Source organism: Filicampus tigris, chromosome 5 (assembly GCF_054856515.1).
Source record: "Filicampus tigris isolate MCC_2025a chromosome 5, RoL_Ftig_1.0, whole genome shotgun sequence".
Classification (NCBI taxonomy): Eukaryota; Metazoa; Chordata; class Actinopteri; order Syngnathiformes; family Syngnathidae; genus Filicampus; species Filicampus tigris.
The window spans coordinates 6,502,017-6,525,633 of record NC_141221.1 but is presented as its reverse complement, the minus strand read 5'-3'; the positions used below and the strand labels follow the sequence as shown (position 1 = coordinate 6,525,633).

At 39.9% G+C, this 23,617-nt stretch overlaps 2 protein-coding genes across 6 annotated transcripts; both read left to right on the top strand.

The window, feature by feature from the left end:
* The first annotated feature begins 95 nt into the window (after nt 1–95).
* On the top strand, nt 96–13,851 carry ercc8 (excision repair cross-complementation group 8). Of its 4 annotated transcripts, none has more exons than XM_086030155.1 (12): nt 96–427; nt 596–691; nt 1,058–1,159; nt 1,271–1,394; nt 5,476–5,557; nt 6,246–6,314; nt 6,913–6,979; nt 8,978–9,081; nt 9,435–9,559; nt 10,693–10,890; nt 11,976–12,065; nt 13,353–13,851. In XM_086030155.1, the coding sequence occupies exons 1-12, from the start codon at nt 351–353 to the stop codon at nt 13,416–13,418; spliced, it is 1,200 nt and encodes a 399-aa protein (XP_085886281.1). In that variant the 5' UTR covers nt 96–350; the 3' UTR covers nt 13,419–13,851. The 4 variants fall into 4 exon arrangements, with proteins under 4 accessions (XP_085886281.1, XP_085886285.1, XP_085886283.1 ...); XM_086030159.1 differs by having other exon boundaries at nt 375–427; nt 1,107–1,159; XM_086030157.1 differs by having other exon boundaries at nt 406–427; nt 1,013–1,159.
* A 503-nt stretch (nt 13,852–14,354) lies between these two features.
* On the top strand, nt 14,355–20,454 carry elovl7a (ELOVL fatty acid elongase 7a). Of its 2 annotated transcripts, XM_086030161.1 has the most exons (9): nt 14,355–14,694; nt 15,219–15,317; nt 16,471–16,555; nt 16,633–16,823; nt 16,990–17,070; nt 17,951–18,007; nt 18,120–18,225; nt 18,323–18,459; nt 19,301–20,454. In XM_086030161.1, the coding sequence occupies exons 3-9, from the start codon at nt 16,492–16,494 to the stop codon at nt 19,547–19,549; spliced, it is 885 nt and encodes a 294-aa protein (XP_085886287.1). In that variant the 5' UTR covers nt 14,355–14,694; nt 15,219–15,317; nt 16,471–16,491; the 3' UTR covers nt 19,550–20,454. The 2 variants fall into 2 exon arrangements, with proteins under 2 accessions (XP_085886287.1, XP_085886286.1); XM_086030160.1 differs by lacking the exon at nt 15,219–15,317 and having other exon boundaries at nt 14,359–14,694.
* Nucleotides 20,455–23,617: the final 3,163 nt, after the last annotated feature.

Sequence of the window (23,617 nt, the reverse complement as noted above, 5' to 3'; positions counted from 1 at the left end):
GGGAAAATATTGAACAAACCGCATTCCGATTGGTCACAAATCGGATTTGCGGAACCAATCAGCTCATTTGTGACCGGAAGTGTTTCTTCTTTTAAAGATGGCGTCCCATTTTACTCGGGAAAAGAAATTACAAACATAACCACTTTAATTAAGAGCGCATAATACATTGTATCATGGATGTAGCTGTTCTATATTTAGCTACGGATGAGCTATAATGTCCAATAGTGTGAGAAACGTTTGTTTGTAGAAAATTCCTACCTTACTGCAGATAGCATGCCAGCTGTTTTGTTAGCGTCGAATAAATCTTTTATTACCACTAATTTTAATCCCCATTATGTTATTTTGAAACAATGCTGGGTTATTTGGCTGCAAGGAGGGCCGGTCTGGATGACCCTCTGCGACTCAGGCGCGTGGAGGCGACGAGGAGGTAAACAAATGTGGCTTACTCTGTAATACACCTATGGCAGTTTAAGATCTGATGTCAGTTTTTATTGCCTTACAGTAAATAATACACCTCTATACCCGTTGAAGAATTGATATCGGGTTTTATTGCCTTACAGTCAATAATATTCCTCCTCTTTATCCATCTTAAAAGGATACTGAGCCTGCAGTTGAATGCAGACAGAGATATGGACAGAATCCACGCAAATGGTGTCAATACCATTGACATTGAAGTAATAGAAGGCAAATAGTGAGTCAAATGTGCACCTTTCTTTCCTATGACCTATAGTAATCCTCCGCATGGTTACGGTTCACATTTTTTCCCTGTGGAATTTATACCCATTTATTTACAGTAAAAATCACAAATTCACGTTTTTTTGTGCGCTTTCTGGTTGAAACACCACAAGATGCCACAAGATGGTGCCAACGCCCTGTCTAATCACAGGCGTAAATGTGACACTTTCAGCAAATAGTTGTGAATTATTAGCTTCCACAGGAAAAAACATGTGAATAGTTGAGTTTCCATGTGACGATACTCAAATGGCTCTACATTGTGTTTGAACGTTATTAGATTCGAATTGACAGCGGTGCGATTCCTTAAGTGTGCGTTGTTTAGCATGTTGTCTGGAGGTGCTGATGGTGTGATTGTCATCTATGACCTGGAGAACTTCAGTGGGAAACCGCAGTACACTTGCAAGGCTGTCTCCACCATTGGCAGGTCAGCCTTAACCCCCATTTACTATGTCCACAAGAGGGCAACATCTCTTTGACAGATAAATCCAAATTACTCCTAAAATTAACAAACAATTTCCAATGCAATTAAATGCAGGTCCAACAAGTATGCCCACAAATTCAGCGTAGAGACGGTCCAGTGGTATCCTTACGACACTGGCATGTTTGTATCCAGTTCCTTTGACAAGACAATGAAGGTGTGGGACACGGAGACTCTCAAGGTAACAGATGTCACTCCTACACCAGCCTTATACTGTACATGTTTGACACAGTGGGTGTTTGCTGAAGCTGTGTAATAATTGATTCGTCTGAGTTTAACTACTGGTCTCCATTCATCGATTTTCTATAACACTTGTCCTCAGCACACTCAAAAACGTAATGCAAGGCAGTGCAACTCCATTCATTTTAAATGTAATTTCATTTAAAATGACATTTCATTTCATTCAAAATCTAATCACATTTCATGTAAATAGTAGGGAATAAAAAAAAGTTAATCCAGTACTGATGATTAGCCTCTTAATTTTGGGGGTCCAAAAAAAGGGAGACTGTGCTAACACCGTGAGGCCAGTGATTCTGAAGTCAAGTCAAGTCAAATTTATTTATATAGCCCTTAATCACAGGAAAGTCTCAAAGGGCTTCACATATGCACCAGATCATATGCCCCCGAGGGCAAGGAAAAACTCCAACTGGGGAAAAGTGAGAAACCTAGAGAAGGGACCACAGATGGGGGAATCCCCCTTCCAGGATGATCAAGCTGCAATGGATGAGGAGTGGGCAACATTGAACCCACATTGTAGTACTATAGTGATGTGAAAGTTAATCAAATGAAGTGCTGCAGGAATATGACATTGATGAAGTGAGCAGGGGCCCAATGGTTAATGTAGAAATCTCCATAACAGCGCCTCTGAGGATGTGGTCAGCCTCCAATCTTGTAGCAGTCAGTTGCTGTTGGATCGAAACAGCAACCTCCAATTCGGTCGTCATCACCTAATTCCCTGGGAAAAGTGGGCAGAAAAAGAATAGAAGCGGCAGTAAAGACACCAAAACAAACAGTGCAACTAAATGCAGAATCGTACAAATAATCCTTAAGTCATGTTTCAAACATTTCTACTGTGATAGTGCCTCTAATATCCGCGGGTCGGGCATTTCAAAGCAATCGGTGCCCGAATAGAAAACGCTCTAGAGCCTGCGAACTTCTTTTTGGCTCTCGGGATCACTAAAAGGCCGGCATTTTGTGACCGAAGGTTTCGGATCGGAACATATGGTATCACTAAGTCGACAAGATAGGAAGGTGCTAAGCCGTGCAGTATTTTGGAGGTAAGTAGGCACTGAACCACTTTGTCATGGCATATAACTATGCCGCGGGGAATAATCCACTCCCACTTAATTAGTTTGAATATGATTTTTTTTTCATTTATTTTTTTTACTATGTATAAGGCACCTTTGTTCATCTGTTTAAGATCCCGACATAGTGACAGGTCGAACAATTAAATACTTCCTGGTTAGCAAGTCTGGCTTCCTTTAAGTATTCAGGTTTGCGTTCAATCAAACAGACGCATATTTCACACTGAGTAAATATAAGTTAAAGTTCTAAGTACTTTTGGTAACCTTTTGCGGCGGGTAGTATCCTGTGAGATTTTTTTTAATGTTTTTCTAATAAACACTCAGTAGGGGTTGGGAATCACTACTCTAGGCTACCATGTTGTACTTGTTGACAATCAACCCTTTCCTAGTAACATTTTAACATTAGTGTTAAATATCCCTTCATTAAGACCCAAAGCACTCTTTAAACCAAGGGCCTGAAAAGTCAACTTATGCGGTTGCTGTAGATAAAATCTGGGTGCGTCCTCTCTCTCATCTCCCTGCTACTTTGCATACTCTTCAGCATGTCTAGTTCTAGTAATCATGTCTGACTTCTGGAGCACTGCAACTTTCTCTGCGCCTTCAAGACATGTCGGGCTGTCCCTGTTCTCAACATAAAAACATTCCTCCTGTTTTTCTTGAAAACAACCTCTCTCTCAGGTTTTGAAAAAGACATGACTGGGTCCTGGTAAGAGGATGCCGTTTCCTTCCACTTGGTGTTACTTCAGAATTATATTTCACCGAAAGCTGTCATGATCCTGAGCTGTAGTGTCTCATAAGTGATTAAAAACAGTCACGCACAACCTGCCCAAGGCAACGACACAGCAAAACACATGGAGGCCGCACTAACGTTAAACTTTGGGGCTGCAAAATACCATTCTTCTTTTCATTTTTTGTCCATTGTCTTCCTTCTCATTGTTTGCTTCACGATTTCTGCCTTGCTATGCCACATCGTCGTAGATGATCGATTCTGCGCCGAGTTCCAGTTTCCCTGGCCTCACCTTTACCTCACAAGTTCAGGGAAGGGGCAAGAAAAGGATCCGCTGAAATGTGATCGCTCTTTCTCTTTTGTTTTTGCCTCCCACAATATATATTACAATATTATAGCATGTGCTTTGCTGACATTTGTGTATGGGGAGTGTGTTTATGCAAACATGGGCTCCTCTGAGTGCCCCATTGATTGGTTGACTAGTGGCGGTGGTGATGGCACACAGTGACAGATGGTGCGGCAACAGAGGCTTTTTTATATTTGCTGGAGAATTTGCATTGTGGCTGCCACTGCTGCACTAATGAGACGCCTTTTGAGCTTGCTCCTGTTTTTTGCGCGTGCACTGTCAAAAGCTGCATAAGACCAGACAGAAAGTTATCAGTAACAAATGCTAAAAACGCATTGTTATTCACTGTCACTAAAATGTAGCAGATTCCTTTGTGCGTAGTGGACACGAAAATGTATCCTATTAAAAATATAAATGTAAAAATGTTTTTTTTTTAAAGAGACTTGAGTTAGTTTTACAAAAGAATGAACTTTTTACAAACACATGTAATCAACAACGTCAAGAGTCTTTTAGCAAAGCAAACGACATCAGCACAACATGCTCATGGTATTTCTCCCCTCCCTTCGTGGCGGCTTTACAAAGGGAGCCATTTACTTCCGTAAAGGATGGCCACTTGATTAGGGATAGCGAAAAGGACCACAGCCCAGCTATCGTCTCTATGGTTTTGAACGTAAAACACCCCAACAGCTCATGTTCTGTATTTAAAAAGTTTTCCGCTTTGTTAGTGCAAGAAATGCGCATGTACTGAGGTACAGACAACAAATTGATCAGTCGAATAAAATGGGGGAAGACAGCCACCACTTAAAAGCCATATTTTGTTTTAACTTACCCAGAGTGCATAGTCCAAGTCTAAAATGGAAAAAACGCAGTCCCTAAGATCTGATTCTGTGTACTGTGTAGAGCGTACTGAGTACTGTCCCAGCCCTAGTATTCATATATTAAAAATGCACAAAATAAATGTGATCATATTTTATATATTCATATAGTTTAACATTTTGCTCTGAGGATGATTACCGGTAATATTTAATAATAATAAGGATTTATAAAAAAATAAAAATACAATAAAATATATTTAAATAATGAATTTATTAATAAAATAGTCATACTACAGTGCCCACGTGTGCTTTGAAAGCCGTATTAAATTTAAATGCATTATTATTATTATTATTATTATTATTATTGGAAAAAGTAGGATAAAGTAGTAGGATTGTGCAGATAATATTGAAGATAATATTAGTTTAATTAATTTACAAAATATAATGTTTAATATGCTCTTCGGGTATTAAATGTTTACATTTACAGATAGTACATTACATTTAGTTTTGAAGATATAATGGTTGGTCATAAATGTAAAAAATAACAAATAATAACAATATAAATATAAATAATATAAAATAATAATACAAATTATTAATAATTACAACCATCGACATGTTATAATTATATACTGTACATAAATGAATATTTCCATAAATGCTGGTGCATGGAACAAAGAAGAAGCCACCATAAAGGTCCACATACCGGTACATTAAATCATTTTTCAAGTTCATAGCACTATAGAACATCAATGGAACAATTTATTTGGACGCTTTGTATTACAGCTAACAAAACCCCCAAATACACTATAGTCAAGAAATGTGGGTATTTCGGTGTTTAATTAATATAGAAATTAGTTAGACGTTGGCTTTCTAAAAAGTATTTCCCTATCTGTTTAATCAGTCTGTATGAGTTTTGCATTATCAATTGAACCAGTGAAATAAATGAACTCTTCGGTTATATGAAAATGATTGTGATGCGCCCGTACAATAAAGAGGTTCCCCACACCTAATATGAAATGCACACGTACAAATGCTATTAACACCCTCTTGTCTTGGTGTTCCCTCAGCCCGCTGAGGAGTTTCATTTTGAGGGCACCGTCTACAGCCACCACCTGTCGCCCATCGCCAGGAAGCACAGTCTCATCGCCGGTTTGTATTCGGGCACCATGCGCTTGCTGATTAAAACCTAGCAGACGCTTCTCAAAAGGGAAGATCCGCCCCCTTTCGCAGGCACCGACGTCGGCCCTTTTATTACTCCTCGTTTTACCTCGGATCACATGTGCCCGACAGAGGACAGAAGTGGATCATACTGAGGTTGCCTGTAGACCCGACCCGAAGTACAGCGAAACGTGTGATGTGAGGTGTAGGCAATGTGTTGCACCACCACATCACCTAGCAGGAACAACAGGTTACCCATACCAGCTGCTGTAGTCATACAGGTCCTTCTGAGAAAGAAAACCCCCAAAAAAACACAGCAGTCTCTCTCTGTGTGACGCCTGTTTGTAGATCTAGAAAAAGTCACCTTGGAAAATGAATCTGCTCCAAAAAGCAAATCAGCTGTTGAATTTGATGTTTTTGTATTCGGGCAGAATTTCACATGCTCAAATGTGCAACGGCTCGCTTGTTGAGTGCATTGTTGGCGCTTTTCTTGGTAGCTGCTGTTATCTGTGTTCTGATTCACCACACCTTGTTTCTGACAACCTGGGAGTCCAGTTTTGGAGCTTTTTTTCAACCACCCCTCCCTTGTAGAACTCTGCGTAAACTGTCCTTTTGTTTTGAAGGAATGTGTGGCAGAATGTATTTTTTATTGTATGTGCATGTGTGTTTATCTTGTTAGTTGGCACCAAAGATCCTAAAATACAGCTGTGTGACCTGAAGTCCGGTTCAAAGATCCAAGTCCTGCAGGGTTAGTGTGCTGGATCACAAACATACACATACATACTATAGAGTGCTGTGAGGAAGAAATTGCCCCCTTCCTGATATTTTGGGATACTTACTACATTACCTGGTTATAAGTGTCATAAATATGGGTGTGTCCAGTGAAATTTCCAAACACTGTGGTAAATGAACAATTAACTAATCGCTCAGAAACTGCAATTCATATTTCATTTGGTTGTTTGCCTTTGTGAGATATTTAAATTTGGTTAGATGTTGTTAAACATTTAAGAGTCATAAATGGGGGGGGCAATAATTAAATAATTTTCATTGCAGTGTATTCACACATACAGTGAAAATATTTTCAGATGGCCAATTCCTGCCCTACTACTATATTAAAAAAATAATTTCGACTGTTTTGTTGTTGTTGTTGTTGTTGTTGTGTTTTTTTTTTGCTCGAAGCTACAATATAGTCATCAAAATGATGGGAAAAAAACATTTCACACTGTGTAGTGTTATCCGTATAATGTTTTTTACATTTTGATTTGAACTACTAAAATAAGTACATTTTCCATGATAGAAAGCTAGACACGCGCAGGAGATAAAACTTAACTTTATCCCCACCTCAGGTCACAGAGCAGAGGTCCTGTCCGTGCGATGGTCACCCAGATACGAGCATATCCTCGCCACTGCCAGGTAGGGACCATTTACAATCTATTTGTACTTAATTAATTAAATTCACATCTCAAAGCTGTAGCCCAAATTCTGTCTTCACGAAGAGAGTCATGTTCACTTTGTATCAATTTCTCATTTTAGAAACACTTCTCTGCAACCTCCGCCATTCCAAAATACTACTGCAATAATAACGCATGTTGCTAAATGACTGTGTTTACATCAACTATGGGCCTTGAGTATTTATTTACTCAACTGCAGAGCGTACCAGGCGCTCATCCCAAGTCGACACTGTTTTTGGTTGATGAGTTGACAGAATTGGTACTGTGTGGCATTATCAGAGGAATGGAACGTGTTAGTGCTGTCACCTTACCGGTTTCTCTCTTGTGTGTCATTTTATTTCTTATCAATAGTATTGAGTATTGAAAGCGTAACAAATGGTTCCAGTCTTTGAAGTTCCGGCACCATCACTTTTGATAGACTCGCGTGGCTAAACAGCACACTGGCAGAGTTACGATTAGTTGAATTTGCACTTGCTGCAAGGCTGTGAGACTTTGCTGATGTTTATTTGGTTTGGCCAAACCTTTTTTTTTTTCTTTTAATGATGGATCACTTCAGACATCAGTCTGGACATGCTCAACAAAAGACAGAGTTTAATATCATTTTGGAAAAGAGCTCTTTATACACAAATATATTAGAAATGTCATAAATTATTTTGAGCCCGTGTCCCTAATCCTAGCGGTCAAATGAATGAATTAGAGGACTTCTATTTGATGTAACTGTCCTTAAAAGGGATCTTGAGAAGTCAAATTTGGTTTAACAGGACTTTGCACATAATGAATTACGACACACACATAGATGAATTGAACCATGGCGTCCATTAGAGTGACTGCCACTATTGAGGATTCACGCTAGCATTCAATATCGAAACTAAAGATTAACTCATTCACTGCCTTTCACGAATTTACTTGTCTTTTCATAGTCCAGCCATTCAATCCCAGGAATTGATTTAGATTTGTTTTCACAATTTTTTCAAACATTCGGGTAAAAGAGGGTCTGAAAATGTCTGGCAGTGAATGAGTTAATATTGGATCTTTTTTTTTTTAGACTGCTCTTGTACTGGGTCTTGTTATATTGTGCTGATGTACCTTAGGACGCGTCCGGAGAGTCTAATTTGCCCACAGAGACCCATCAAAGAGAGCAATAACAGGCACCGGATCATTCCACCGGCTCTTCTTATCAGTCCCCTCCCCGGCCATCTGGCCTCATGGCGGCCTGGAGTCAAAAGATGTTGGTGGCACATCTCTAGCACTCCAGTAGACGTGTCACTAAAGCATATGGTAGATGCAGCCCCCACCTGTTTTATGCTGCATTAGACCTGCTAATTAATCTAGTGGGACCCATGCGTTGCTCTCCCTTTGGACTGTAAGTGATTTTGAAAACAACTGGCACAAAAGAGACACGCAGTGACGCCTGTGTGATATTTAATTTGGCTGCATGTTAAATCCCCACGCGCGGAGAAGTAGCAAATAAAGGCAACAATACTGGAGGTACGCCTGCCCAATTTCTCCTTTGCAAACATAATTATGTTCGCTTGTAATTGACACTGCCAAAGAAGCATGGATTTCAGCATGCAGTTTGTTTATTATGGTGAGTGAGATTTCAGTGGTATGCAATTGCACTGACAGCTGTTTGCAATAGTTAAGCTCACCTTATTTAACATTTTTTCACCACAGGAGAAAATGTCAAGTCATCATTCATTCATTCTGAGCTCAAACTATACTATGCTATTTCTCTCAATTAAAAAGTGAAGACATTTGTTGGCTGGAAGGTATGAATGGCATTTGACCTCATTTCAACAGGGACATTTGATTTGGTAATCCTGTAAATTGAGTTACGAGCTTTGTCATAGAACAAATTAAACTCATAAGTCAAGGTACCACAGTATTCTTCTTCTTATTGTTATTATTATTCATGTGAAGTAGATGAATAAAACTAGCATTGGCGATTTGTCTCCCCAAGTGCTGACAGCAAAGTGAGAGTGTGGGACGTGCGTCGAGCAACAGGTTGCCTCTTTACGCTGGACCAGCACAACGGAGAGAAGTCAAAAGCTGCTTCTGAGGCAGGTACACTTCCACTTTTTTCTTACTTGACTTCCACTTGCACTTTCCACTTCCACTCACACACTTTCTTTCTTGACATCCTTTTGTACGCTGTGCTGTAGGGCTTCATTTTTCTCAGTGTTTTCCTCCATATTCAAAGAAACCAGCTCTAGTTGTGTAATAAATATCATGAGGTTATTCTCCTTTTTTGAAATTAATTTGTTAATTTAGCAAGGGTCAATTCTCCACATGTGTTTTGCATTACAGTGTTTTATATGCAGTACCAGTCGAAAGTTTGGAAACGCCCTCTAATTCATTCGATTTTTCGGCAATCATGCTATCAAGCTAATATCGTGTTTTTTCCTGTCACTACCCAGTAAACACGGCCCACAACGGCAGAGTGAACGGCCTGTGCTTCACAAGCGACGGCCTTTATCTGCTCACGTCAGGGACCGATGATCGCATGCGACTGTGGAACAGCGCCACAGGGGAAAACACCCTGGTATGTTACTTATGACGGTAATTACATGGCCATGGAAACGATTCGATTGCTTACTTTAACCTATTACCCGTATTCGCATAACCTGTTGTCGACTTATTTACCCGGAGACATTATGACATCATCATCTCAACTAAAGCATCGGGAAACTGTGACATTGCCCACAGTTCTAATTTCCAGCTCGGCTGCCTTGTGCAGCAGTTGCTATGGTGTTTTTTTTTTTCTCCACCTCCAAGCCACAGAGTCACCTAAGGGCTAAAGAATCTTTCCTCATGGGAACACAACAACAGACCTGAGCTGGCTCAAAGGTAGAGCTGTGGAAATTAGTAGGGCACAGTTGTACAAGAAGTACTAAGTGCATTTCCCAAACATCCCTCTTTGATTGATTATGCAGAGTCATGCTTGTTTTTAATCTATAGACATCACTCTGTTTTTGCTATTGGCAATACCAAGGATGAGCAACTGGCGGCTGGTGGGCCACATGTGGCCCCCTACTGCACTCTGAGTGGAACCTTGATTAATTAAAAACAATATAAAATAAATAAAAAATTGAGGTAGAGGGATTTTTATTTCAATATAGTTTTTTTCATGAAAAACGGGGATAAACGTGGAAAAAAATCAGGAAAAACAAGATTTTTTTTAAATATAAGGGGAAAAAGGAAAAAAAAAAACATTGTGATTATGTGCCGGATTGCGAATATGTAACGATTGTAGAAAAACTGCACAAAGTGAATTCTTGCACTTAATCTTGGTTTGCTATTCAGCAGTTTTGTGCCATCGGTGAATGATCATTTTTTATTCAACAGAGCACTTTGCACTGGAAAAAGAAATTACAGTATGTGGTTATTTTGTTCTTTGCTTAAAACCCTTTATTGTTGGGTTAGGATAGCACATGCATTGAGAAATGTATTATGAAAAATGAAATATCCTAAGAGCATATATTTTGCACATATTTTTTCCATGTCTAAAAGGCATTTTTGTCATGCTTCCGGTTCGGAAATGTGTGCTCCTATGGCCTTTAATCAATCAACAAAACACACCTGTCACAATTGCTTGTCCCCCCCCCCCCACCCCCCCCACCCCACGAAACATCTGTCAGGTGTTTAGTATAAACACAGTCTTCACCCTTCACTCAGGTGAACTACGGAAAGGTGAGCAACGAGAGCCGCAAGAGGCGTCAGTTCACGGTATCGCAGGGCTGCAGTCCAGAGTTCGTGTTTGTGCCGTGCGGCAGCTCAGTGGCCGTGCACAGCCTCCACACAGGCGAGCTGGTCGCTATGCTGCGGGGCCACTACAACCACGTGGACTGCTGCGAGTTCCACCCGGACCTTCAGGTGAGACGCTCCTGATTGGGCGATATTGTCTCATTCCCATTTGCTCCTGACGGGCCACGTTTGAGCCTACGCGTGAGAGGAGGGAACACATTGCACAACTCAAGGGTGTCCATCCCACACTACCTCCAATGCATTGTGTCATGCACGTGTTCTGTTTGTACTTGGCTATGAGAATGCAGTCAAGCTGCTCGTCAAAGAAGCCACCGTTGCTGAAACAGCCGCCTGTGGCGTCCAAGATCCCTTCGCGTTGCTTCTTGCCCCCATAATATCGGCCTGGATGTGTTTTTTTTTTTTAAAATGATGCTTAGGTATTCACTCAAATATCCTCCCGCTAAATAAAGATGGGGAAACTACACAAAAATAAAATCATTACATCCAAGGTGCTTTGTTTGTTTTTGTATTTAAAAATATATATATATGAGAATGATGACCACCTGTAGGTCTTTTTTTTTTTTAATTCACCATTTTCTTTTCTTTTTTTTTGTAACTTAACAGTGGTTAATTTAACAAGGGTCACTTCATACAATATGAACATTTTCCCCAAAAAAACAAGTAAAAAGAAAAAAGTCATATTTATCTGGTGGCAATTGCCTTTTTTCTCATTTTTTTTCTTTTTTCCATATTTGGTTCACAATATAATAAAAGAAAAAATAGACAAAACATTTTTTTTAATTAATTGACATTTTGGGGGTTGTTGTTGTTTATGCATTTGATTCTGTCCACCACAGATTTATATTTGTTTGTTTGTTTGTTTTCCTTGGACTTGTGTTTGTAGCAGACAAAACTGGTGTCCCTTTCTTTAATTTTGTTGCATTTATGACATTCATCCCTTTTCTACATCTTCATTAGGATTGCGGGCAAGCTGCATGATATATTTTCCACTTTGGAATAACCATGTTTTTGAAAACTCCTTTATTAAACAACATTTAATATGAAAAGAGAAACCATCAAGATATAACTGTCAAATGTTATCAGATCAAGATGTGATTTTTTTTTGTGCCTATGTCAGAAATGAAAGAAGCTCATTTTGTGCACATATGACTGCCAAAGTCACTCACTAATTTGCATCTTATTGTGTCGTATAGGAGTTGTACAGCGCAGGTAAAGATGGAAACATCCTGGCGTGGGTTCCGGTCTTGCGTGGCCCAGATGTGGAGGAGGAAGAGTCAGATCAGGTGATAAAGTTTTTAACTTCCGAATTGAAAAAATGTATTTCCGCCAGACATGATGAGTCATCTATTCACTTGCATGCCATAAACATGACTAATTATTTGCTCATCGTGCTAGGAATGTAAATCAGATCATGCCGTTCTGTTCTGCACACAGCAGACAGACTTTCATCGCCGCATTCTATTTTATTCGAAGGAACTATATCCAACGACAGTCAAGGTTTCCGGTTGAACCGCAATAGTTCTTCTTGGCATGACAGAACGTCGTGACAAGTTTCGGCCTTAGCATTTGCCAGCTCGGGCTTGCTGAACAACCTCTTCTACTCCCTGTAGTCTCAGTCAGTCTTGTACAGCAGTTTAAAAAAAAACAAAAAAAAAAACAGTTCTGCCGGGATACTTTGATGACAAGCCAAGAGACGGAGTGGAGCATTTTAGAGAAAAGGTGTCAAATCCTTACGAAGAAACGGTTGCACTCAGAGGGCCGAACATACAGCTAATTGGCTCAGCTTCAGAAAACAGTTGAGGTGTGATTGGTCGTCACCTGATCCCTGAGCAACTGTGATGTCATTTTCAGGTGACAGAAAGTGGAAAAGGCTGCCCCCTGATAAGCCTAAAAACGGGTGGATTTTGCTGCTTAACTCATATTCCACAAATGCAATATTAATCAGAATGCCGTATTTAGACTTGTGGCGGTGCATAGAACATATTCTTGCACTTCCCCTTTAAAGTGAAAGTCAACGCAAACATATTTTTTTCAAGAATAAAAAAATGACATCACAATGACCAATCACGGCTGACCTGTTTTCTGAATCTGAGGCGTGATTGGTCATCGTGAGCAGTTGAGATGTCATTTTCAGTCGACAGAAGACTAAATAGCCGTCCCCAGAGATGGCTAAAAATGAGTGCATTTTGCTGCTTAATTCATATTCCACAAACGCAAAATTAATCAGAATGTTTCAACGTGTAGTGGGCCTGCTGGGAACATATTCTTGAAAAAAATATGTTTGGGTTGACTTCCGCTTCAAACATTTTTTAATTCAGTGTAAGACATTTATAAAGTACAATTGAGTTGTATTGAAGTTTTCAGTACAATACATTAGCATTAAACCTTTTAGAACTATTTAAGAAATATATATATTAAGGTACCTTTTTCCTATTGAACTTACAGGTGCACTGCAATTTAATTGACACAATATTTACAGTTTTTTTTCCCCCCATACGGTAGGTACCTTTGTTTGAGAATGTAAGGGGATGTATTACACAGGGGATATTGAGCTTTGTGTCATTTTACAGCATGGCGCAGCGAAGCCGTCAGTGAACCCCGCCTTCCAGGACGCATGGAGCAGCGATGAAGGCTAATGATGCTTCCAGGTTTCACCAATGGTCTATCCATTATTATTTTAATTACGGTGCTAGCATATTGGCAGTTTCAAAGACTGAAGAAATGTTCTTGTGAAAAAATAATGCTGACATCATAGTTCATTTCTGGATTATGATTGCGTGTTTGAACAGTGAGAGGACTGCTATGCATATGTATGTCAAGTCTTTAGTTGTGTTTATACTATACATTTTTCTGCCACCACCCGCAAATCCATGGATGGGAGTGGCCTTGCATTGTAAAACTTCAATTGTCTTAAGTCATTACTGTGGCAAATTTGCATCTGTGTTTCTGTTGGTGGCTCTGAGGCTGAAACTGGACACGACAGGGGTGATACCAAGAGAAGCCTCTCCCTGATGCCACCTAAAACACATTAGCCTTTGTAAACCTAAATAAACTGACCTTTTTGTGTAATTAGCTGAATGTGTAAACTTTTTAAAAAAAAAAACGTTTTGATGGAAAAACAAGTAAACTACCGACTTTAAAAAAATGTTTATTCTTAAAAACAAATTAAGATGAAATTGTTTTTTTTCTTTTTTACTTTTTGAAATAATTGTAAAGGTTTAGCGAAAAAAACATTTGGGGAAAAATATATTTTTTGTTATACAGTACAACTTTTGGGTGAAAAAAAGCTGAAAATATAACTTTCTTTTTTTTTAAAGTTGTATTTTGTTGAAAAAACATTTGTTGATATGAAAATAAATCACCTAAAGGTATAGCCCATCCTCCCCCCCCATCCCCATTTTAAAGAAGCACAAGAGAATTAATTTGTACTTAACAATGTGAATGGGTTTTATTTATTTTATTTTATTTTTTTACTTTTAAATTTGTTTTAATAAAATTTTCTTTGATTTTGAGTTAGGGGATAGTTTGTGAAAAATATGTATTGTACACGCTGTACAGTTACTGTTATTTTTCAACTATCGATTATGACGACAGAATATGAGTGCCGCAAGCGTAGCGAATGCAATGTGACGTCTTCATGAGGCACTGCCCAAGAATGACTGCAGATTCCACGCGTCGGCCAATCAGCAATCGCGAAGGATTCGAGACCCGCCCCCTCTAAAACGACATAAATAACCCCGGGAACGCGTCTCATTAGCACGTGAAGAGAGCTCGAGACACACCTGTGTGAGTTGGGAGTCATACTGGGCCCTATTTTTTTTCTTTTCTTTTTTTTCTTTTAATTTATTATTTTTAACTACCGTTCATTGCTAAAAGGATTTCTTGCTCATTGCTTACGCGACAGAATTCCAGGTAAAACTGACTTTTATGATTTCTCTGTGTTGAAATTGATGCATGTGAGTAGCTGTTGGACTAGTTTTTCATCCGTTGCGTCATTGCATCACATCCACAAACGTTCTTTTATCCTTGTTATTGTCCATAAATGACTGTTGGGTTCGGGCGTGTACTGCTAAAAGAGGGTTACTCGAGGTATTTTGTGCCTTTCAAAGAGCCTTGTTTTTACTATGTGAGCAAATGCTAATTTTGACTCATGCCCAGGCTAATGTCTTGCCTTGAAGTGGGTTGATTCGTTTAATTTATCGGCATTAATGCTTTGAATATTTGTCTTGTTTTGTGTAATGTTTGCCGGTAGAAAATGGTGCTATTATTTGACCAGATCGCTTTGAAAACCTGTTCGGTGCCCAAAACTCTTTTATTTTGTCTCCCCTCCATCCTACTTCCGGTATTACTTTGTGTTAACGTGTACTTCCGCTTCGAGCAGCAGCGAACTACAGTTATTTAAACAGGGACTTCCGTTGTGCTCTGCCGTTCCACAGGCTTTGCAAAAGGCATTGTTCTCACTGCTGGTCTTGTTTCAAAGAACTAGTCAGGCCAGTTAGTTGTACCGGTAAAGGCCCATGTCATGCCCAGTTGAAGTAAGTATTTCGATCACCCTGAATAACATTAATAATGCAATTTGCAGTTGCTGACATGACAACTAATTTGCATGCCATGCTTTTGTGCTCCGATGCCAAGCATTAGTTTTTTTTCCCATTAGTCAACAGAGTACAGTAGTGCCCCGCCCCCAAATGTTTTTTCAAATGGCAACTTTAAACACACCATGAAATGATCACTTTAATCTTATGAATTGCATAAAAAAAGCATGTATAAATGCTTGGTCCCTTTTGTTTTGTACTAAGAAATGGAAAAAAAAAAGTTAAAAAAAAAAAAAGGAATTGCTGCGCTATGTGTTTTGGCGGTTTAAAAATAATTGTAAACATTTCATTTAAAGTGTGTCATTTGCCCACCTTGTATTTTATATTTGATGTATGTTTCCCTCTTTTATGCCAAAACGGCATATTTTATTTTGGTGCATTCAAGTAACTGGACACATCTATGCCCACATTGACATGCACACAGAAACTTGGTGTTTAAATGCAAAATGTCTCCTTTAATAGAGGGTGTGATGCAAGTTTTGACAAACGGAACGGGAGGTGTTTGAATGGTGGCCTGATTTTTAACATGAGGACTTCCTGTCAGTCCTCGGGTCATACATGGAGCATCACTAAAAAATTGGCTACTGATGAAGAGAAATAACTATTGGGCTGCCGACTGCTGCCACGTGGGTTTATCGTTACAAATTACGAAGCAGTCCAAAGTGTTAAAAATTGCTTGAACTTTAACAATGCCATGTGTAAAATATGCCGTTTTTCAAATGTTTTCTTTTTTTAATATCCTGCAAAATAATAGTTTTGGAGATGCTAGGAATATGTCAGAGTGACAAAATATTTATCTTCCCAACGTCTTTTCTCATTTCTACAGTTATTGTTACCCAATAATGGATTGTAGATTGCTTATCTCACTGTTTTTCTGTGAGACTGTCACTTATTGTACTGCCCATACACTCGTTGCTTTGTGTGGCCCGCCTGCCTGTCTTACAAAAAGGCGCACTCACAGTTGTCCTTTTGCGCTTCAGCAAAACTAGGAAGTCAGTATGCTGACACCTTGGAGTTAAGTCACACAATTCCACTGAATTAATGTACATGAAACTGCGTCCCAACTGACTTTGTCTGCTAACCCTCCATCCAGTTGAACTTGTAAGGATCAGCAATGGAACTGCATGATCTAAAGTCTTCGGCTTCGCTCATGTATGATGGCTTCATCCAAAATGCAGGTCGGTTCCTCCTCCACACCGTTTCACTGTTGTGGTTAAGAAACTCGGCCCTTTATCCATTTTATCCCCCGTTGCAGACTCTCGTACGGAGGACTGGCTGCTCATGTCGTCTCCCGTCACGCAGAGCATCATCATCATGGCGTACATCTTCTTCGTTATGTCGCTGGGCCCTCGCATCATGGAGAACCGCAAAGCCTTTGACCTCAAAGGGGTTCTGGTGGTGTACAACTTCAGCGTGGTGGCGCTGTCGCTCTACATGTGCTACGAGGTGGGTCAACGCGAACTGTCATTGGTTAACGCCGCATTGGTGACACACACACACACGAGATGTTGCAACATCCGACGTGTGTCAAATGATTTGTTTGCTAGAGTGTGCAGTATTAATGACCGACAAGAATGTTTTAATTAGGTTTAATTGGAGTGTGTCTTTCTAGTTTGTCATGTCAGGATGGGGAACGGGATACTCCTTCCACTGTGACCTCGTCGACTACTCAGACTCGCCGCAAGCTATGAGGGTACAGTGATTTTTAAATCGCTTTACGACTGCACCAACACATCAGATTTCCTTGATGCGCTGGGCGCATAATTTGCCCAGCGGCGTAGGATTATGGCATGTGGCACAAGAAGGCCATAGTTACTGGTTTTTTCTTTCTTTCAAGAGTTTTTCATATGAATCTGCTGTCATTCTGACTTTACTGTCTTGGTGTAGGTTGGTGTTACATTACTGGCTGTCAGGCCTTGTATAAAAATTTGGGTTAGAAACCCGCCGCCGTTAGAACAGAACTCTGTCGTAACTGGAGTAGCCCCTGCACACTATGGAGTAAGCCAGTTAGCCACTTTATTAGGTACACCTGCATTTTAACGAACAATACAAGAACTTTAAAATTCTGCCTTTCAAACGAAATGATCACAATTTGTTCTGTCATGTCAAAACGGTTAAAGCAATTAAACTTGTATTAGCTATACAGGTGATGTTTTCAGTCAAATTGTAATTGTCTAGGTGTAAAGACAAACACTGGTTAATAACTAATTAAAACTAAACTAAAATGCAACTACTCACCCTTTTAAGATGCCTGACAGACATGCAATGGAAAATGAAAAGCAACAGTGTCACCTAGTGGCCATTTGTGGTTAATTTTTTTTTTCTGTCGTTTCTTCAATTGGCACCTTCTGTGTTTTGTTGGCGCAAAGCAAAATAGATGAAGTGTTAATCCTTTAGGTGTGTTTGTTTTTTTTTTTTGCACCCTACTAAGGACGTTCTAATCCCACCTCTTGATAATGGAAAAAAGTTAATGCCACTCTGACTATCAATCAAAATTGAGGTTTGTTACACTTTGCAAAGAAAATTGTAAGATGTCTGTAGATGGTATGACTGAATGTGTCTTTCATCAATAGATGGCGGCAACGTGCTGGCTTTACTACTTCTCCAAGTTCATTGAGATGTTGGACACAGTAAGTAGCGCTAATAACGTAGCCGGTGGCTTCAGTGAACTCAGGACAATTTGGCAAGCATCTCAAATTGCCATTCCACAACCAACCCATCCCCCCCCCTCCCGCACATTAGGTCTTCTTTGTACTGAGGAAGAGAAACAATCAGGTGACATTTCTGCACGTGTACCATCATTCCATCATGCCGTTCACTTGGTGGTTTGGCGTTCGCTTTGCTGCAGGTACCACAACCTCCTTCGTTATAGACTTATTTTCCTATTTATGCAGTGTTTAACAGCTTGCTTCACTACCCCCCCCCCCCCGCCCCCTCCCTTGAAGGTGGTATGGGGACATTCCATGCCCTTCTCAACAGCGTTGTCCATGTCATCATGTACTCCTACTACGGCCTGACCGCCCTGGGCCCCAAATACCAGAAGTACCTGTGGTGGAAGAAATACTTGACAACCATTCAGCTGGTATGTCATGTTTACTTGCTCCATTGGGGCTAGTTTTTCCTCATGTCGTGCTGGAAACCAAACCTCCTTTGTGGACACATTGTTGCAACCAATAGGCAGAGAGCAATGTCATTTGCGGTCGGCAGAAGAGAAGAATGTTCCCAGCAGGCCCACTAGTTGAAATACGGCATTGTGATTAATATTGCATTTGTGGAATATGAGCTAAGCAGCTAAATCCACCCATTTTTAGCCATCTCAGGGGGCGGCCATTTTGTCATTTCTGTCAACTGAAAATGACATCATAACTACTCGGGGCTCAGGTAACGACCAATCACGGCTCAGCTTCAGAAAACAGGTCAGCCGTGATTGGTTGTTACCTGAGCCCTGGGTAGTTGTGAGGTCATTTTCAGTCGACAGAAGTGACAAAATGGCCGCCCCCAGAGATGGCTAAAAACGGGTGGATTAATTTATTTCCACAAATGCAATATTAATCAGAAGGCCTTGCTTCAACTAGTGGGCTTGCATAGAACATATTCTATATTCTAATAAAATTTTATTCTACAAGCATAATATTTATCAGAATGCCTTGTTTTAACGAATGGTACATAAAAAATTCTTGAAAAAATGTTTGGGTTGACTTCCATTTTAAGTCTACTACACTACTGCATTTCAATGGTGGTCATGATGGTGGTGCATGGAGTGTAAATTTGTTTGAGGTGGTACTTGGTGGAAAAAGATTGTGAACCACTGATAGTGGCTTGGGAGTGATTTTGATGTGAAATTCCAAGTTGGATAAATTAGGGTGCTAATGGCAGCCTTTTTGTGTGAAAGGGGCTAAAGTCTGGATTTTTCTCTTGTTCAGATCCAGTTTGTGATGGTGACCACGCACATCTCGCAGTACTTCTTCATGCGGGACTGCCCATACCAGTTCCCCATCTTCATCTACATCATTGGTCTGTATGGCCTCATCTTCCTCTTCCTCTTCCTCAACTTCTGGTACCACGCCTATACCAAAGGCAAGCGGCTGCCCAAGGTTCTGCAGGCCCAGACGTGGGCCCACCACACAAACGGCGTCATGAACGGAAATGCAAACCATGACAAAGACGAATAACTGGGGGCTTGATGCGGAGCCGTCTTTTTCGGCGGACTGCATTTTGTTCTGATTTAGTGTTTTCTACTTGCAAAAAAAGACAATCTTTAAATTATGAACAAAGTTATATTTAACCCCAGACAAAGGGATTTTTTTTTTCTATTTTAATGTTATGTGTTTACTGTAAAGTTAATTATGCCACGGGAAAAACTAACCATACTATGTAGGGCTTCACCTACGGCATGACTGACACCATGACCATGACCCTGATCTGTGCAGTGCCCCTCCCTAAAATGCCTTGTGAGTGACGGGTGGGACTCAGGGTTTTTTTTTTTCGTTTTTTTTTTTCCTAGGTGGTTCACTATGAAAGTAAAATATTCACATTGCTTTAATATTCGCAGCTGCAAGGCTATTTTAATGGTCACCTGCATGCAAAACAGGGTGTATGTTTGTTTGTTTGTTTGTTTGTTTTTTTTTAAAATGTCAATTCACACCTCCATGCTTGGAGTCACAAATCCTGATGGCGCCGGTTTCAATGAAATGTTCTCATGAAGCGTGACCGATTTATTCCTGGGAAAGAGCCAGGAGGCGCTCTTCTGGAGCACAAAGGCATTCTTATGGGGGGGGGGGGGATGAATGTGCACAGCCTCTGTCTTTGAATCGGTGACTGGAGTGTGTATTATGATGATCTTAAGCTCCAAAGTGAATGGAACAGCGCTCCTGTGATTGATGAAGGATACAAGTACAAGCTTGCTGGTGGTGTGGAATAGAGAAGAGGTTTTCAGATCGAATGATGCAGTTCCTGTTAACGTCGAATATCCTGTTCTCGGGCCAATTGTTAACCGTTTAGGAATTACGTGCCTTGAAAAGTTGTGTATTGTATTTTATATGTATTTATGGATAATAAATGTTGACCATGTACCTGAGTTGTTTGTAGAGACTTAATTTTGAATTGCCCTTTCATTGTCAGACTTAATTTTGGTACGTTGGATAGTTTTCCTGTCTCATACCTCTGGACATGGTTTTGTTTAAGTGTTAGAATCAATAACATTTCATAACCATTGTTTAAAAAAAAAAAAAAAAAAAAAAAAAAACTGAATTACTATGTGGTGTTTGGCTGCATTGCACAAGTCTCATTCACAGATTACCCGCACCAATTTGAAATAGGCGAGAAGACTGAATATTTGTCCAGGACAAGACCGGGATTGGATGTCATTCCGGCCTGTTGTGCGGCGCATACGTCCATGTTCGTGTTGCATGCACGCTTTTTTGAAGGTATGCTCGAACTCATAGAAATGTTTGAGAAGGAATGTTGTATATGGTTCATACATACAGCGCTTCTCTCGTTTCAGTGTTCATGCTCTTCAGCAACAGATTTACAAAACACTCTTACTAGCTACCAGTTGGTTTTGCTGTGGTGTTTTATAAAACGTACACAAACATACAAGTAAGAAATTAAAAAAAAAAAAAAAAATTAACAGGAATGGCAGCTGACTCCCACCTTGCTAACTGGTATAAAGCCTCAATTAAGACTAATGTTAAGTTATGTAAGTGAAACTGTTTTTTATTTCTGCTTGTCTTCACACACAGGCGGTGAGATATTTGAATTGTGTGGAGTTCATAGTTTAAGACCACTTTGTCATGTGGTGTCCTTGCCACTGCATCCGTTTTTCTATATAGTCAACTTTTTAGCCCCCATCGTAGCACATATTGGAGGTAGGCACATTTATAACGTAGTAAAGTGATTTTGGTTGTACAGAAAAAAATCTACAAAGTCATGAGTCTCCTAGTCTTTCCATTTCAAACCTAGTTTATTCTCCTGATCCGGACCTCCAACATGGCGACCAAATACAGATTACAGTACTGGATCTATACTGTAGTTATATTTGCATAAAGTTTTCAGAAGCCCTAAAAAATGGCTTGAATTAAATGGTTTGGATCTGGACTCACTTTGATCTTTTGGGAGGTTTAGATTTGTTTGTTTTTTTGGTACTTGCTGTAATAAACTAAGTAAATACCAATTGCATGCATGGTAACTCCATCCCTCTGCCATGATTTACTAAGTTTAATTGTTTTGTTTCAGGGTTTTGTAGGAACATGAGGTTTGCCCAACTTTAGTACAAACTTGCCTTGATTATCTAGTGTACGAGTTGACCATGCAAGGCTGCAGATGAAATGGAGCCTATCCCAGATGACTTCGGCCGAGAGGCTGGGTACTCATAGATGCTGATTTACACTCAAGTTTACCTATGGACAATGTAGTTAACCCTATGGGCCAAGTGCTGACATGCAGGCAATGGTAAATGGGAAAAAAAATAATATCCACATTGACGATCATAAATCTGAAATAGTTTAACATACCGGTCTAGAGAGGGACAGTGTCCAATGTCCCTTTTTTTTCTATTTTATTTTTTTATTTTATTTTATTTATTTTTTTACTGAGACCGAGGAGAGCACACTGACCCGCGAACCGAACGCATATCTTTCCTCGTTTGCTTTTAAATTGGATAACAAACCAACTGCAATTGAAATAACAGCTCTCGCCCTTGCACTTTCATGGTTAGTGGAGGTAATACCTAAATGGGCTGTAGTCGTATTTCTTCTGCTTTAACATGCTACAAATCCACATTGATGCACGATTCAGACTCGGGGGCGTTGTCGCTTTTACTTTAGCTTTGCGGAGCACCAAGTCTTCACACCTTACCCCACAGAGAACATCTCTCCTCTTTTTATTTTTGTGATGGCAGTTGCCAACAGCTTCGCCGTTATCTCGCCGTGCACAGTACTGGAACAAATCTGATTTTCACAGGTTCTTATCTGCCTCGCAGCAGTATATCACGTTGTCAACTTATTGATCAATGTTTCGTCATACATTATGTCTGGCTGAGATTGAATTTACCTGCATATGTTTTACAAACCTAATCATTCTTCATGCTCTAATAAGTATTCTTACTAATGTGCCTATTCCTACTGTTTATTCAGTGGGTGTTTACTATGATGCAAACAGTCAAAAAGGGAGGGGGGAGCAGTGAGCGTTTGCATAGTATTAGCATAAACTTTCCACTCCCATGAGTTTATGAGCCTCGCAGCGGGCCAGCTTGCTTTGCTGATTCCATGTCTACATTCCTGTTTGCCTCACTTCCCTGAGGGACTTGGCCGTCTCCTCTCTGGACCATACACCCTCTACCTTTTTATTCCTTTTGGGAAACAGCTGATGTACTGATGGGATAGCCATTTAAATAAAGGCTTGTCTTACTGGTAAGGAAAGTGTCTAACAGGATCCAGCTCCAAATTCAAGTGACATGCACAGCAGGGCATTTGACTAAAAATCCGCGGTCTGTTTATAACCTTCCGCCGTCCGTTTATCCGCCATTTTGTCCGGCCGGACCAAATAGTAATCTCCTATAGGCCGGTCCGACTATGATTTTAAACGGGCTTCCGTTGGCGTTTCAGACTACCAACTTTGTCAAACTAAAGAAAATAAATAAACTTGTCTTACAAGTTTGATTTGTTGTTTGACCAAGCTTGTGACTTTAAATTGTGAATTTTATTATACAGTTTTCTCAGTTTAAATGATTTGAAATGCCATTGATCCGTTCCAGCCCTCCGAAAACCGCCACAATTATTTTTCTCACATTTTCAACTCAGCTGATGAGTCAGCCGTTTTCAGAGTAGATAACTTTATAATGCTAGTCATTTTAGAGCGTTTTGACTGGTCTTTCAAGGGACCCACTGAATATTTTGTTTGTGTTTAGCCAAAACATGTGCTTTTGATCCAAAATAAAACAGAAAGCAAGCTTTTGTAAGCAAGCAGAACTGTGACTGTGATGCTTGCTTTTGTGACAGCTCAAACATCCACCACCATTGTCCAATGGTTTCCTTAAATAGAATAAATAAAATAAAACAGAGATTTTTTTTATAACTAAATAATGGTTATTTAGTAGAGCTCTGACTCGCGCTCAAAATCTGCATTCACCATTATTAACAAGCAAATGAAATTCAAATCGATTCGCATCTTGCACTTTTCTGAAAAAACACAAATGAAAAATCCAATTTTATCAAAATGTTAAACCAGAGAGTATAACTTAA

Coding starts and splice junctions, on each gene's coding strand:
- ercc8 (XM_086030155.1), top strand. CDS start 351: ATGCTGGGTTATTTGGCTGCAAGGAGGGCCGGTCTGGATGACCCTCTG. Junction 1,160..1,270: donor GCTGTCTCCACCATTGGCAG/GTCAGCCTTAAC, acceptor AATTAAATGCAG/GTCCAACAAGTATGCCCACA. Junction 6,980..8,977: donor CATATCCTCGCCACTGCCAG/GTAGGGACCATT, acceptor TGTCTCCCCAAG/TGCTGACAGCAAAGTGAGAG.
- elovl7a (XM_086030161.1), top strand. CDS start 16,492: ATGGAACTGCATGATCTAAAGTCTTCGGCTTCGCTCATGTATGATGGC. Junction 16,824..16,989: donor CGCTCTACATGTGCTACGAG/GTGGGTCAACGC, acceptor GTGTCTTTCTAG/TTTGTCATGTCAGGATGGGG. Junction 18,226..18,322: donor TGGCGTTCGCTTTGCTGCAG/GTACCACAACCT, acceptor CCTCCCTTGAAG/GTGGTATGGGGACATTCCAT.